Genomic DNA, 16,793 nt, shown 5'->3' on the forward strand with positions numbered 1-16,793 from the left:
GGTTCTTGATGGTTCATGGAATTATCAATTTACTACACCCATGTTAGAGAAGCTAGGGGCCAATCAAGTTTCCTAAGTGAGAACTTTACCAGGAAGCTACTAGGGAAGCTGGGTCTGAAGGAAGTTGGGAAAGCCAGTGGTTTATGTGTGGGGAAGACTGTGTAAGGAGAGCTGTGCCAAGAAACTGCTGTCTTACTCCATCTTCATTGATATCTTAAGCCTGAAAATTCTAGTGTCAGTCACTTTAAGTGGGTAATAAAGGCCGTTATTTCAAGGAACTTTTCCATTTTGGAAAGAGTTTCTTTACAGAAAAGTTCTATTTCTTAATATTGTTAATGAATGTAAAAACTTGCAGTTTCAAGTAACAGCTCTGTTAACTATGAACCCTGTGATCTTGGGCAAGTCCCTTCCTCCTTCTGTTGTCTAATTAGGATCTAGGACCTGCCCCCCAAGGACTCTGGGCTCACTAGGACTAGGTTTGTTCCTGGAACATTTCCCCTCATCTTCCTAATAGGTTATTTTCTCTCATTATTTTGTTCTCATCCCAAAGTAAAACACTGGAAAAATTTAAATAAAGCTTAGGAATGGCACATGTCTAAGCCAGTCAACAATCAACAATTAAATGCTTAATATATGCTAAGCACTGTCCTAAATTCTGCGGATACTAGCAGAATCATAAAGAAATATAGTCTCTGCCCTCAATTAGTTTATGTTTTAATGGGGGAAGACTGCACATTAAAAGGAGCTGAAAAGAACAGAAGGGAAGACACTGTTGTCTGAGCTTGGTAGACACTATGCAATTGAGATATTCTCCTTGAGAAGAATGAAGACTTGGTGTGGGACTTTGACTTAAATTGAGGTTTTGGGAGAAACCAGTCATTGAGAAAGTAAGGCCTTAGGGCTAAAGGGTACTTCCAGTTTGGAATCAGTTACTGAGGTGAAGAGGTTTCAAAGAGTACCCTTCTGGAAAAGAGTCAGCAGTACAGCCTGTAGAGGGAAGATTTCCCCAGAATGTGGGTATCCTATTTCCCCTACTTCACAAGTGCTCAGTGTACAATATGGATCTCCTATATGGAACAGTATTTATTTCCTACACTGCAGAAAAATGTGTAAGACTCAAAGGAGTTACCAGAGTCCATGAACAAATACAGAAACAGAATGCTCAAAATAACTTTTTAGACTCTTCCAGTGGGTGGAAGAGAAGACAGTCTCCTTCTGTCAAGAGACTGCTGGGCAGAATCCCTTTCACTTTCTGCTTATATTATCTGAGCAATTCATAGAAATAACATGGAGCCTTGAGAAAGAGGAGACATTAATTTCTGGCATTCTAAATCGAAATTCTGGACAATTTTTTGAAATTCTCATCTTCTTTCTGTTCTTCCCAGTTAGACTGATATATCCCTCACCTGTGTTTATTTTTATTTACTTAGAATGCACTTTCTCATCTCCATTTCTTAACATCTCAAGCCTTTTTTTTGATAGTTCTACTGAAGTACACCTTCTATGAGAGGTCGTAACTAATTCCTCCAATGCTAGCAGTGTTGCCAGACCCTTCCTTCCTTGCCTAACACATAGAAGGGGCTTAAGAAATGATAGAATTATTTTTTCTGTATGGTGATTAGGTTCTCCAATACCATTAATGCTTTTTAAAAAAAAATATTTATTATTTTTTTCTGGTGGGCTGGCCTGGAAACCTAGCCAAAATCTAATTTGTGGGGTTTTTTGTATCTGTTATAATTCTTAACAATGATCTGTATTTTTTTTTTCCCCTGAAGCTGGGGTTAAGTGACTTGCCTGGCCAGAGCACACAGCTAGGAAGTGTTAAGTGTCTAAGACCAGATTTGAACTCTGGTCCTCTGGAATTCAAGGCTGGTGCTCTATCCACTGCACCACCTAGCTGCCCCTGGTCTGTATTTTCTTGAGCTTACTCATCTCTCCAGGCTTGATTTATGAATTGGGACTTTGTGCTAATGCAGGGCCAAGCTTGCTCCTGTGCTTTAATAATTGACTTTATTTAGTCTTAGCTTGGATCACCTAGGTTTCTGTATGACCTATTCCTCCTGCAGTACCCCTTTGAGCTTTCGCTAGATCTTCAAGACCCTCTAAAGTCTCTCATAAGAAAGTGCCAGGAAATTTGCAACCTTTTTAACCGAGGTGTCAGCTCTAAGGTATATAAGCTTTGGATTTCTGTTCTACTGGTGCTATCTCTGGGTAGTCTTTGGATGCTTATGCTCTCAAGGCACAAACTATATCTCACTGATCTGTCTTTGAGAGGCTTCTAGCTTGTTTCCCTGTAAACAAGAGAAGCAAGGGAGCAGAAGTTCCCTTTTCTAAGGCCCTTAGGTTACTGACTTTTTGTACAGCCTTCAAGTGGTTACTTCCTATAGTTTCTCATTTGATCTTAGGTCATTATTCTGTCCTGTGCTTTTTTTAGCCAAAGTAGGTTTATGAGAGTCCACTTCTGTTCAGATAACCATTTTGGCCAGAAGTCACCTTTCTTATGTTCGCTGTTGCTAGGTGAAGCCATTTTTTTTCCCTAGTATAATGTGAGTTGAATAGTCCTATGAATTGTTCACATCTTTTTGTTCTTAATTCAGTTATCCATCCTTGTTATCTTTCCTTTTAGCTTTGTGTTTTCTGTGGATTTGATAAGTATATCATTTAGGACTTTAAGTCACTAATAAAAATGTAAATAATAGAGCCTATATTTTCTATTTTGACATAGAGCTAGTAATGACTACCTTTTGGGTCTAGCTTTTGTGGCACTGGTTCACTTATATTTCTCCATCTTTTCCACAAATGAAAAATTGTCAAATACTTGGCGTTGCCTATTTTTCTGCTTCCTTATACATTCAAGAAGCATTTATTAAGTGTCTACAATGAGTACAGCATTATGCAAGGTACAAGGTACAGTGACAAAATTAAAACTGTCTATCCTCAAAATAGATTATCTTCTTTGAGGGATGGGTAGTGAATAACATTTGCACAGGGGATTAGGATAGAACACATGTAGGATATAGTGTTTAAACTGAGCCCCTTTATTTGAAGAAATTTTGTGAGGTTCTGGTAAAAAGAGAATATATTTCAGATTTGGAAATTGGCCTATGAAAAGATACAGAAATGAGAGATGACATGTATTATAGCAGCAAGAAGGCAAGTTTTGTTGGAAGGTAAGATAATTTTTCATTTTAAGTTTATTGATAGACTTATGCTTTAGTATGAGTGAGGTTTATATAGGAATTTAGTTGAAGTATTTGTATTTTATCTATTAATTTTTAAGAGAAAGTTCTGTTTCCTAGTTAAAAGAAGTTTTGTATTTGAGAAAATATTTTTATATGTAATACTATTGTGGAAAGATGCTTTTTGGGCCATGAGGATCTCTGAAAATTTTAAGAAATCTTTTCAGTGTGTACCCATATAAATAATGGAATAAGGTAGGTGTTTTGTTTGGTCTTCATCATTAATGTGATTTAGTTCTTTTAGAGTGGAAACAAGAAGAGAGAGCTATAAGGCCTCAATTGCACTTAATTAATGCTTACGTTTGATGGGTTTTTTAGGCCTTGTGTTTCTGGGAAAGATGAATCTAGGTAGTGGAAGTCTTAATTGTTGACATTATACATTTTGAGATTATCAGCATCTTCTTTCCTTAATAACTAGGTTTTACAAAGCTCTAGCCTTTACCATAGGCTTTTTATGTTTCTTACTAAGATATGCATGAAGAATATACCGAAACCTTCATCTTGTTTCTAGGCAGTGGAGCATGGTCAACTGACTACAGAGTCCTGTGAGGGTAAATTGCAGCAGTGAGATGAATGAATAATAAATAGGCTTGAATTAGCTGTGACAGGACTTTCTTTCTTTCCTTTTTTTTTTTTTTTTTTTTTTTTTTTGAAGTTTTTTATTTTCAGTTTCAAATTCTCTCCTTCCCCTCCCTATCCCCCACCCATTGAGAAAATAAATACAAAACCCATTACAAGATGAAGTCATACAAAGCATTTCTACATTTACCATGTTCTATGAGTAAAATAAGGGGAAAATTGGTTTCATTCTGTACCTCAAGTTCATCAGTTTTCTCTCTGGTAGTGAATAGTGTTTTTCATTATTTTTAGAATTGCGGTAGGTCATTTGTATTGATCTGGGTTACAATGTCTTTCACAATTTATTATTTTTATACTATTTCTCTTATCTCATAAATTGATATTCTGGTTCTGCTCATTTCATTTTGCATAATCACATAGAAGTCTTCCCATGTTTTTCTAAACCCATCTTTTTCATCATATCTTAATAGCACAATAATATTCCATCTCATTCAGATACCATAAGAATTTAGGGCAGGGGTTCTCAAATTATGGCCGGCTGAGGAAGTTTATGCAGCCGGGTTATGGCAAATGGGCTGAAAGGAGGAGAGAGTGTGAGCTTTTGTTTTTACTATAGAGCTTTTTACTTTAGAGCTTTTATAATACAGTGATCAATATTGACTTCAGTTGACTAGTGATATGAAAAATGCCTTTTTTCTCTTGGCAGAGATTTCAGAGTATAAATGCAGACTGAGACATATATTTTGAGACATCTTAATTTTTTTCACTTAATTTTATTTTTAATTAGTTTTTAGTGGGGGAGGGAGTTACTGGGAAGTAATAGTAGTAAATAAAATATTTGAAACTGAGAAAAAGTAGATATGATTATAAGAAAATCTCTTTGCTCTTCCATTTTCTTTATTAAATTCTCTGTTATCAGTATGAGTTGGGATGGATTATTAAAAAAATGGACTCTATTTTAAATTTATTTTAAATTTTCTGTTTCAGGATCCATCAGTTACACAGGTGACAAGAAATATGCCACCAGGACTTGATGAATATAATCCATTTTCTGATTCTAGAACGGTAAGAATATTCTTTACTTCATCATCAATGATTTATTTAAATTATCTAAATATTGTATTTTCATTAAAAATTTGTTCATTTAGCTGGTTGCTTAAATGAAGTATTACTTAGAATTATCAAAATCTTATTAAACTAGTCTGAAGATATTTTTTAAAGTTTTTAAAATATTTTTATTAAAAAAGCATACTTACAATATCTTTTATTGAAAGCTGTGCCATCTTTATGGTAATGTGAGATGTCCCCTTTACATAACAGAGAATCCTCATTAGTGTCTCCTTGGTCCCTTGGATCTAATAGATGAACTTCTTAGTTTATCTCTTCTAAAATGATATTTGCTTTATATCTTTCCCCTTGCGTCAAACTCAAGTGGTTATTGACAATAGCAGTTTCTAGTTTCTTTTTGATATTTTCATTGTTGTTCTTCATTTATATCTATGAAGTTTCCCTTAGAAATAATGATAATTCGATGTCTGTTCTTTTGTTTGCTTTCTATTTTCCATCATCAGCTTCTTTAAGTGGGTTGTTTGCAGTAGTTTTAGTTGCTTGCCATAATTTATTTTCATAATTGGAGATGCTAAGGACATCTAGTTTAATTTTAAAAATGTATTTATTTTGTTAATTATCTCCTAACTATATATACAATTTTTTTAAACAGTAATTTTTAAAGAAAAATTAAAGTTTCAAATTCTTACCCCTCCTCCCCCCATCCATTGAGAGGACAATCAATATGATATACCAATATCAAATGTGAAGTCATGAAAAACATAATTATCTGGTAGCCATTTTGTAAAAGAAAACACAAAACTCCCCAAAAGATAAAGTGAAAAAATGTTTTGCTTCATTTTTTATTCAGTTTATCATTTGTCTTTCTGGAGTTGGAAAGCATTTTTTCATCATGTATCCTTTGGAATTGCCTTGGATCCCTGTCTTGATCAGCATAGCTAAGTCTTTCACAGTTGATCATCATTACAATATTGCTGTTAGCTTGTACAGTGTTCTTTAGGTTGATTATTTTACTTTTCTTTATTCTTGAATCCCTTGAACTCTTGTCCTATGGAGGAATTGCGTCTTTGAAAAATAAATTTATAAGGAATGAAGTCAAGGAAGAAATGGAATGATTTGAGATTATGGTAAAATTGAGTAATGTCAGGGTTTCTGATTATGGAAATGCAATACTTGTAGATAATGGTACGTTCCAGGGTAATATTCTTCCTTTTTGTGGGGTTAAGTAAAGTGTAATGTAGATCATGTGGTTTGAGGAGATAGAGAATTTGAGAAATTAAGTTGTTTGAATTTCAATAGGAATGTTAAAAATCTGTAATATAAAAGCAAAAGAGTTGAAGAAGAGGAAGAGTGGACCAGGAGCAGACCTTATTTATTTATTTTTCTCAATTATATATAAATATTTTTAATCATTTAAATTAATATTAAATTATAATATAAATTAATATTAAATAAAAAAATAATTACAATGTTATGTATAGATGTGCAAATGTTAATTAAATGAACTTCCAAGGAGAATAGGTTGCTGGATGATAGCAGCAAAAGGAGAGTCTAAATGTGGTAGCAAATGGAAGAATATTTCAGTTTCATGTGGTGGGGATATGCATGAGGGTATGCTTAGTACTCAAAAGATTTTGCTTCTATGCCTTTACTGTATCACACCATCCAGTAAAACTGAACTTTATATTTCATTACTTAGTCATTACTACCCCTATGTCCCACCCACTTAATTCCCTAACCTAGGATTAGACGAAAATGTCTCTTATCCCCATTCCCTACCTCCTCCTCTTCTTTTTTTTTTTTTTTTTTTTTTTAATTTTAGGCTAGGGTTAAATGACTTGCCCAGGGTCACACAGCTAGGAAGTGTAGTGTCTGAGGCCAGATTTGAACTCCTCCTTTTTTTTTTTTTTTTTTTTGGTCCTCCTGAATTCAAGGCTGGTGCTCTATCCACTACGCCACCTAGCTGTTCCCCCACCTCCTCTTCTTAATCCCTCTGTATAATGTCCAGGCTAGCTTTCTGGTGGGCCTGGGATAAGGATCAGTGGGGGGAAGTGAAGTGAAGGAATCAGGAGAGCAGACTGTGGCTGATCAAAGATGGAGTCTGGCTTCTAGAGTCTGAAGTCTGAATCCTCTGTGGCTGAGATTCCCCCATAGCCCACAGAGCGCGCTTTAAATCACTACCTCACACAGAGCATGCCCAACCATACTTGAGCATGCTCCAACTTGTCAGAAGAGGTGTCTCATTACCTTAAGTATATGTACTTGACTAGAATGAATACATCAATAGCTAGAGAATTATCTCATCAACTATACTGAATCTTAAGTTCACTTTTTCAGAGTTCCAACCCTCTATACCTCCCACTTTCTTTTGTTTTAGAACATAGGTAGGTCAAGCCCTCCCTGACTTCTTAGGAAGGGGCACGGAAACACTAAAAGTGAAATGGGGAGTCAAACCAGATAATGCTAACAGGTTTCCTCTGGGCTGAACTTGAGAAACAGGTATACACAGACTCATCAGCATATGGGAGGTGTAATACACAAGCACATAACAATAAAGCACAGGCTATTAGTGATGACTCTTCCCACAGCTGTTGCTGTCTCAGTGTGTTGTAACAAACATGAATTATACATGCAAATAGTGATATAATAAACAATAGGAATCAGCATGGTGTTGTAAAAGATTTTCAGAAGTCCTAGAAGGAGGGCATATTGTAATGTTTTGGTTGGTTTTCTAGAGGTCTCAGTCTGAGGGTTTGTGCTCCAGCTTCCAGTCTTCTGCCCCTGTGAGTCTGTCTCTGGCTCAGATGGGCCTCAGTCTCAGTGGAGAAATGAAGGAGGACAGGCCTGCCCCCATGGTGGTGTGAGACAGAATGAATGAATCTGGCTGAGTTTGTCCCAGTTTATATACTCTAATATAATTACATTATCATAGGTGTGAATCTTGTAGAACTATCTTAAATACTAAGTGCATGTACTGAACTAGAAAACTATTAATCACCATGCCAAACTAGATAACCATTGTCTTATCAATTCCACTGAATTATCACCTTGTAAGAATCCTTGTTTCAAGTACAGAGTTCTGGCACATAACAGTATATAAATAACAATCACACATACACCTTCTTCAGCAGCCAAGAGATAGTCCGAAAACAATCTACTGTTCATTTCTTCCAAGTATCAGGAATCCAATGATTCCTGCAGATTTTGAAGTCCTGCAACTGTCTCATCATGTCTTAGGAATCCAATGATTCCTGAAGGTTTTCAAGTCTTGCATCAGTCATATATCTCAGGGAATCCAATGATTCCTGTGGTTTTGAAGTTCTGCAACGTTCTTATTAACAATTTTTGATGTTTATGAGTCGATTGCCATAACTGCTTGGCTCTTCCAGTGATAGGCACAGTCAGCAGTGGAACCATCTGGTGTTTCTTGGGTCTTCTTTGTTTCAAGGGTCTGCTCCGTCTCTCTCTGATGGACAAGGCAAATGTGCCTCTTTGGCACCCATCTGATTCCTTCTCCATCTGTAGAGATACAAGCAAACCCTCTCCCCCAAGCAGTTAACCTATCTGGTCCCTTCCATTCACCACTTTCTGGGTCTCTCCACATCACCTGGCGATTATCTAAAGGTAGTGGAGCTGCTAGCACTGGACACTGCCCTTCCAGCCTTTCCTTATAAAATCTGCTGAAGCAGCCCTCCACACCTGTCCTTTTCAATCCTACCCAATTGATATTTCACTCTAACTCTGGACATTCCCCTTTTACTATGCCTTATATAATTCCCATTCCATAAGGAACAAACTTCCCTTCATTCTGGGCCTTTTTTCTCTCAAGACTTTTAATTTGGGTGATTGTAGAATTATAGTACCTTTGTTCTCCTGATGGTGTCTATACACCATGACTATATACGGAATCATTTTCCTACTTTTTTATCCTATGTTAATTTTGAGAAATTTTCTCATTCTTGTATTTTAAAAATAGTATTTTTTCCAAATTCACATCAAAACAATTTTTGAAATAATATAAGATTATAAATTCTAAATTTTTCTCCACTTTCACCCTTCTCCTTTTCCTAAAATGATAGACAATTTGATATATTATACATATATTATTAGATAAAGCATATTTCCATATTAGTCACAGTTGTGAAAGAAAAAACAGATTAAAAAAAAAGTAACAAAAAAGTATGCTTTGATCTGTGTTATGGGTTAGAACTCTGAAACAAAGATTCTTATAAGGTGCTAATTCAGTGGAATTGATAAAGACAATGGTTGTTTAACATGGTACTTAAAAGTTCTCTAGTTCAGTACATGTACTTAGTACTTAATATAGTTCCACAAGATTCACACCTATAAGAGAGCATATAAGCTCGGACAAACTCAGAGAGAGACAGAACTAGGGAAGATACAGACTGTGGTGGTGGTCCTCCTGCCTCCCCCACAGAAACTAAGATACATTCAGGAGGACCTCAAGAAAGCTGGCCTGTGCCCCAGGCAAGGCGATAATAAAGGATTTGGACTTTAACACCTGGCTACACTTGGTGGTGATTCCTGGACTGAAACACCCATTGGGTGCCAAAATGTAATGTTGTTCTTGGTTCGGTTTCTTTGGAGTCTCTGGGAGCAGCTTCATTTCACTTTTGTAATCACTTCAAGTGTAGCCAGGAGTTAAAGTCCAAATCCCTTATTGTCTCTTTCAAAGTCATATCTCCTTTACTTGGGGCTCAGCTAGTTTTGTTAGATAGAGGCTTATCTCTCTCGGTTCTGAGAGCTTGAGCTCCTGCCTCCTTCTCTACCCTCTGAATCTCTTTGAATTGAATCCTGGCTGAGGTTCTTAGCTTATGTGCTCTACATTGAGTATAAACCAATCATTTAATATTACTAGGAAACCATTATTTGTTGTAAGATTAAATCAGTGCCAAACTAGATTTAACCATTGTTTTCTCAATTCCACTTAGTATCTTGTTTCAAGTTCTGGCCCATAACATCTGTGTTCAGAGATCATCAGTCATCTTTTTGTGGTCATGGATGGCATCTTCCTTCTTGAGTCCTTTGTACTTGTCTGGCATCATTGTATTGCTGAGAAGAGCTGAATCATTTATAGTTGATCATCACACAGTACTGCTAATACTGTGTACAGTGTTCCTGATTCTGCTCATTTCACTTTGTATCAATTTGTACAAGTCTTTCCACTTTTTTTTTTTTCTGGAATCTGCCTGTTCATCATTTATTATTGCACAATATTATTCCATTATTTTCATAGACCATGGCTTGTTTAGTTAGCCAAATCCCCAATTGATGGTCATCTCCTCAATTTTTTACATTTTAACACCATGAAAAGTATTGCTGCAGATTATTTTGTACATGTAGCTCCTTTTCCCTTTTTTATTCGTTGTACTTTTTGACTTTTCTTTTGCTTTTCAAATTGTTGACTTTTTCCATCATTCTTAAATTCTCAGCTTTGGTGCCCTTTTAATAGTTGTCCTATCTTTCTTTTTTTTTTCCCTGTCTTTCTGCCCATTCCTGCTCAGATTAATACTTCAGCTTCTTTCCCTGTTCCCCAAGTATAGAAATTCTTAAGGTTTTTTTTTTTTCTGTTTTTCTGTTTGTTTCTACTCATAACTTTATGTGTATGACTCTAAAAGTCTTTACTTTCCTATTCTTTCCTTGTAGCTTGCAATGTTTCTTTTGTTCAGAACTGCCTACTAGCAATATTTACCTACATATTCTGCCAGTACTTCAAATTTCACTTGTCTAAACTGGTCTCTTAATTATCTTTGTTTCTTCACTTGAGTTCCTTTTTAGTTCTCAGTTAACAAACATTTATTAAGAACCAACTATGTGCCAAATCCTGTAGTTGGTACTTCATAAAAAATAAAATACAAATCAATAAATTAGATGGTTCCTATCACTGTTATCTCTGTCATCACAACATGAAATATGTCACTTAAATTCTGTCTCTTTAATCCCTAAGATATCTAGTTCCTATCTCTTCCTTTTCTTTCTTATTGCCAACAATTCAGACTTCTGTACCCCTTACCTAATCTATAGCAATGGACTAGTAGGATATTTACAAGAATTTCTCCCTATTTTGTTTCTGTTTTATCTGGAGTATTCTTTCCCAATTAATATTCCTGAAGTATGGCTCTATAACTCTTTTGAAAAACCAGTTGTAGTGTTAATTTTCTTAAAGCATGATTCTGATTATTCTCTTACTTGGAAATATTTAATGAATCCCTACTAGTTACACAGTAATTTACAACTTAACCACTTGACATAGAAGGCCTTCTAGAATCTGATCCAGTTTTTTTCTAATTCTCTGTTCCAGGATTTCCTTTATGTCTGTTAAATTTGACAACTGAACTGATCCTCTGCTTTTCTCATGCCTTTGTTCATTCTGTCCCTTCTAGTTTATATATGTTTATCATTTTTCCTGTATTTATTTCATTCATTTACATGTATTCATTATTGCAATATACACACAGACACACACAGTATTTATATAACAAATGCTAACAGATTCAGAGTGGAACTAATCATGAAATAATCTCCAACCAAAATTCTAAAATTTTAGCCATTTACACCATTATTGAATATATAACTGCACCCAAACAATATCATATATTCTTACATTCAAATCAAATAGTGCAAACTAAACAAATTTATTATCTGAGTCCTCTTCTGAATCAAATTGTGTACTTTTTAAAGCTTGTAATACTTCTGGTTTTGGTTTCCTTTTTTGAATATGGTTGTATTTAAAGAATATTATGTTCTTTTTAATAAGGGCCTAATAATCTAGTAAGTAAATAATAAATATTTGATTAAATGATTCTGCTCATTTCCTTTGTATCACTTTATATGTCTTTCCATATTTCCTTCCATTCAATGTCTTTCAGCATGATAATATATAATTACATTCAATGGATAGTAATTTGTTTAGTGATTTTCTAATAATTGGATATAGTTATTATTTTCTGTTTTTGTGTTATAAAATTATTTTGGAGAGGATATAAATAAACCCTTTTTTCTTCCATCATTTCTTTATATTTATTTGCAGAAAAGGGGTCACTTAGGTCAAAGATTATTAAGTTTTGTGACTTACCTTACATTCTCAGCATACAGTAAGTATATTATTACAGTATGCTCTGCTTTTCCCAAAGTATTATCATTTCTTAAAACCTGCTTGAGTTTACACTTTATGTTTTTTTCTCTATGAATAGTCAAAACCAGCTGTGATTAATCTTGGGAGTTACTGAATTTGTGAGCTGTAAGTGATTTCAGTAGCCATCTAATCTAAGCCACATGCAAAAAGAATACCTAACCATACATCCCAAAGAGGGTCATCAGAGGCTTCCATACCTCTTAAAGTAGCTCATTCCACTTCTGTACTGCTCTAATTGTTAGGAAACTTTTTTTGATAGCAAGTCTAAACTTGCCTTTTTGCAACTTTTACTCAATTGTTCTTAGTTCTGTCACCTGGGACAGTGATTAGACTGTCACGTGACAACTCTTCAGATACTTTAAGATAGCAGTAAAGTGCTTCCTTTTTTCCAAATTATATATGCCCATTTTCTTTGATCATTTTTATATATCCTGTTCTCAAGACCTTTCACTATCTTGACCACTTTCCTCTTGACACTTTCTATTTTATTAATGTACTTTTGAAATTATGACATCTAGAACTGAATATAGTATGCCAGATGATTACTGAGGATAGAGTACAGTAAAATTATTGCCTCTTTATTCTTGTAAGCACTGTCTATCTAAACATAGCCCAAGATTTCAATTGTATTTTTGGCCAATAATTTTACTGTTTTGCAGTCTATTTTAGGCCGACTGTTATCAATATGGTTTTTTTTTTAATCCTATACTTCTGAAGTTAATGTTTTTATACTTCATATTGTTAGATTCAGCGCAATATTCTGTCCTATTATAATCTTTTTGAATCATGACTTTCGTCCATTGTGTTGGTCTGCTCTCCTAGTCATCTCTAAATTTGATCTATCCCTTTAGGCAAATCATTGATGAGATTGTTAAACAGTGCAGGTTCAAACATTGAGCTTGGGGTACTCCACTAAAAACCTCATGGCTTATTGATATTGACTCATAATTAATATTTTTTTTATGCCAGCCCATTCACTCATTGACAAATCTTTTTCATTGTATTATGTGAGCCATATTTCTCTTACTTCTTATACAGGAATAATATGAGATACTTTATAAGAAGCTTTTAAAAAATATATCAGCAGCATTCCCCTCATTTAATTGTTTGGTAGTCCTGTCAAAAAAGGAAATGACATTACTTTTGATATGACCTGTTTTTGATGAAGCTGTGTTGGCTTTTTGTCATCACTGTTTCCTTTTCTAGATGTTTGACAAATATTCCACTCTAAAATTATCCCAGGAATTAAAGTCCTTTTTATTGGCGTCTTGGTAATGTAAAATGACATTTACTTAAAAATATAAATACTAGATAAATAGCAACATTCTTGTGATTTGTTGCCTAAAACTATCACCTCTTACATCTTCTGACCCCAGGAAGCTCTGATGCCTTTGTTTCTCTTCTGTAAGCTGACTTTTGAGTATAGCACAATGTGGCAAATTATACTATACAAAATAATAATCTGGTATAGTAATTTTCCCATTGCCTAAACACAAGTTAATTTCAGGACCTGAAAGGTGAAGTAGTAGTCTTGCTGTCTGAAAGGAGTCACATCTCAGCATTAGATCTGCAAAGCACTGAAGTCTGGAAATGTGACTTCTTAGGATCAGAGCCACAGCTTTTAGAAAGCAATCTGGGAATATACAAAAAAGAAAACTGAGACCCAGAGATGTTAATTGACTTGTCTTTGCTTACATGCCCTAAAAGTGGAAGAACTAGGATTCACAATGTTTCAAGAATGTTTAAAGACAAAATTGGGAAGAGGAAAATAAATGGGTGAAAATGGAAGATATCCCCAAGATTTTTTCTAAAACAAATTCCTCCATCAATAACATTAGACTCACCTTATTATTTGAATTCTGACATTATTTGTGATAATTAAAAAAAAAAAAAGAATAGCAATTGGACTACATGCATTAAAAAAAATGATGTCTGTCTTTTAGGCAGCAAGATTTTGAGACTAATACATCAATTTTTAAGATATGTAAATGAAGGAAAATAGGCAAATCCTTCTAGATGTTAGCACTGTTAAAAAAATTTGAGAAAATAACAATTACTCACCTATGTACTTTTTATTCTTCACATGCTCTGAAAGGGTTAGTCAAGTGGAAGGTAATTAAGTGATTTAAAATGATTTTCTAGGGAGATAGATAAGCTGGATCCTTTGCATGAGTATTTGTACTATAGAAGTGCACGAATTAAAGAGATATTCCTAAAGTACATAAACAGCTAGGAAGTCCAGAAGACCTCGAGTCAGACTTTAGTTTAAATCTAACATTCAGACATCTGCTCATGTGCTGCTGAGCAAATCACTTGTTATGTTCCTGACTCAAATTTCTTTACATGTAAAATTGGGGATAAGAATTGCATCCATTTCCCAGAGTGGTTGTAAGAATAAAAATAATATATATAACATACTTTGTAAACTTCAAGCGCTATGTAAATGCTGGTTATTATTGTAATGTTATTATTCTGGCTCATATTATAATGAATCCAAAAGACTTTAATAATTGCGAAGTAAGATGTACTTATTCCCGTTTTTCAAGTAGATATTGTCTAATTATACTAAAGAAACAGAGTTAGTTTAATAAACCAAACAAATCTTGTTCAAGTTATAAGAGCAGATTATATTCTTTCTCAGTAATATAAAATTGTTTTTGATAATTTTCTTTAAAGTTTTCATTTCTTAGTTTTTGAAATAGTGATATATTCCTCAAACTAACATATTTTAAAATAAATCCTTTTTCACTATGACTTACTTTTATACTTCCTTCTTATTAGGCACCACCAGGAAATGTGAAAATGCCTAATGTACCTAGTACACAACCAGCGATAATGAAGCCAACAGAAGAACCCTCAGCTTATACACAAATCGCAAAGGTTAGTTCTTGATAATGAAGGAAATTTTCTTTGGAAAATATAATTTTTACAAATATTTTGATATTATATTTCTTCTGATTAGTTGAATATCTACATTTTTAAATGGTTCCATTTGGTTAATCTTCATTACTCTTATGTTTGTTGGCCAATATAGTTATCTCTTGGGCAACCATGTTACTAGCCTTTCTGATCTTTTCACTGTTGAGTACACACAACTTGCATTATAGTTTTAAAGGCTTCTTATTCCAGGGGTTTAAAGTCTGTTTCTTCTTTCAGTTATTTTTAGCATAAAGTATAGTATCATAATAGTAATGAAATGGGAAAGGGGATCAAATGACTATATAACCACAAACTGGCAGAAGAGGCAGCTATAGTGAAAGTTAAAATGTAATAGAAAGTAAGACACAGTGTCTAGGACACTACCTCCTTGCAGACTTAATAACATATATGAAAATCAACTTTTACCCAGTAATAAATCTCCCTTTGAGCACCTTACTTAGTCTAACTCAATAAGACTTTTTGTCAGACCTCAGGAAACCTAATGAGGTCTAGCCTTCCTAGAAATATGTTTTCCTAAACTATAGTATTTTTAAAATGCAGCCCCTTACATGGGAAAAGGTAAATTAAAATGTTAAATTCTACCATATGACGTAAATATGCAGTTGGAAATAATTTTTTAAATGTTTGCATTTGAGTATCCTGTTAGCATTCTTGTGGCTTTTTTCTTCAGGAACATGCGTTGGCTCAAGCTGAACTGCTTAAGCGCCAGGAAGAGCTAGAAAGAAAAGCAGCAGAGTTAGATCGCCGGGAAAGAGAAATGCAGAGTCTCAATCAACATGGTGGTATGCATTGGAACTATTCAGAAATTTTAAAACAAGTTTGAAAATTGCATATACAATACTAATTGTTTTGGTTTTTGTATTATCCAGATCTTGTTCCTCAGCTTTTAGGAAGCTTATACAATGTGGATCTCCTATCTAGATTTCAACATTGGCTTTTAAAAATTGGACTAGAGAGCTTGTATGGTAGATTATGTAACCTAAGAAAAGTAGGGGCATTTTTCCAGAATCTCATATTTTGATTTGATTATAATAAATAACATTTTTTGGTCCAGTATTTGTTCTGTGGCTGCTTTTATCAGCATAATTTCAACACCCCTGTGGTGATATGATTCTAGGGTTATTGGGAATTGTTTAACAATTCTGAATTAAGAAAAAAAGAACAAAATTTATTAGTTATCTTTGCTTTTTCAAGACTTTGGCAGGTTAGAATACATTTGTATTTATAGGAAGATTGAAAATATGGAGTGGAATCAAGATGGCAGAATGAGAACTAGTATTTTTTGCCTTAGCTTAGAATGACTTAAAAGCACCAGGCTGAATTCTGATCAAGAAAGTCAAGGGGAAAAAAAAAAATCACTGTGAGTCATTTTTATAGCCTAAGAAGATGAAGAGATCCATGGATATTACAGTAAGGGGGCTGGCCAGGAGCATAGCATAACACTGTCAATAGTATCAGGGAGAAGAAACCCAGCACCAATAAGAGAACTGAGCACCAGGGCAGAAAGAGATCCCAGGGAACCCCCTGTAGTACCTGTAGGAGCAGGAATTGTTGATATCTGATAGCTCTGTTAGCCATTATTCAGTTCTGGGTCACAGTGATTTTGAGGGAAGAGGATCCTTACTTATATAGGGAACAGAGATGTTCCAGAAATAACTTTGTGGTCCTAAGCCCAAGAATGGAGAGAGAGTCTCAGTTTTAATCGTTAGCAGAGGGGGTGGGGGAATGATTTCTCCCCAGATCACATCACTATGGAATAACTGAAAATGTAGAACCTATCACTAACATAAATTCCAAAGTTAAGAAGAAGG

General features: G+C 34.5%; 1 protein-coding gene across 4 annotated transcripts in view; it reads left to right on the forward strand.

Moving 5' to 3' along the window:
- SCAMP1 (secretory carrier membrane protein 1) overlaps nucleotides 1-16,793 on the forward strand; it is a 134,557-nt gene that overhangs the window by 40,630 nt on the left and 77,134 nt on the right. For all 4 annotated transcript variants that reach the window (XM_074282334.1, XM_074282336.1, XM_074282335.1 and 1 more), the window contains 3 exons: nucleotides 4,806-4,883; nucleotides 14,824-14,922; nucleotides 15,653-15,764. In XM_074282334.1, the coding sequence (XP_074138435.1) occupies nucleotides 4,806-4,883; nucleotides 14,824-14,922; nucleotides 15,653-15,764 (289 nt within the window). The remainder of the gene's footprint in view (nucleotides 1-4,805; nucleotides 4,884-14,823; nucleotides 14,923-15,652; nucleotides 15,765-16,793) is intronic.

Source organism: Sminthopsis crassicaudata, chromosome 1 (assembly GCF_048593235.1).
Source record: "Sminthopsis crassicaudata isolate SCR6 chromosome 1, ASM4859323v1, whole genome shotgun sequence".
Taxonomy (NCBI): domain Eukaryota; kingdom Metazoa; phylum Chordata; class Mammalia; order Dasyuromorphia; family Dasyuridae; genus Sminthopsis; species Sminthopsis crassicaudata.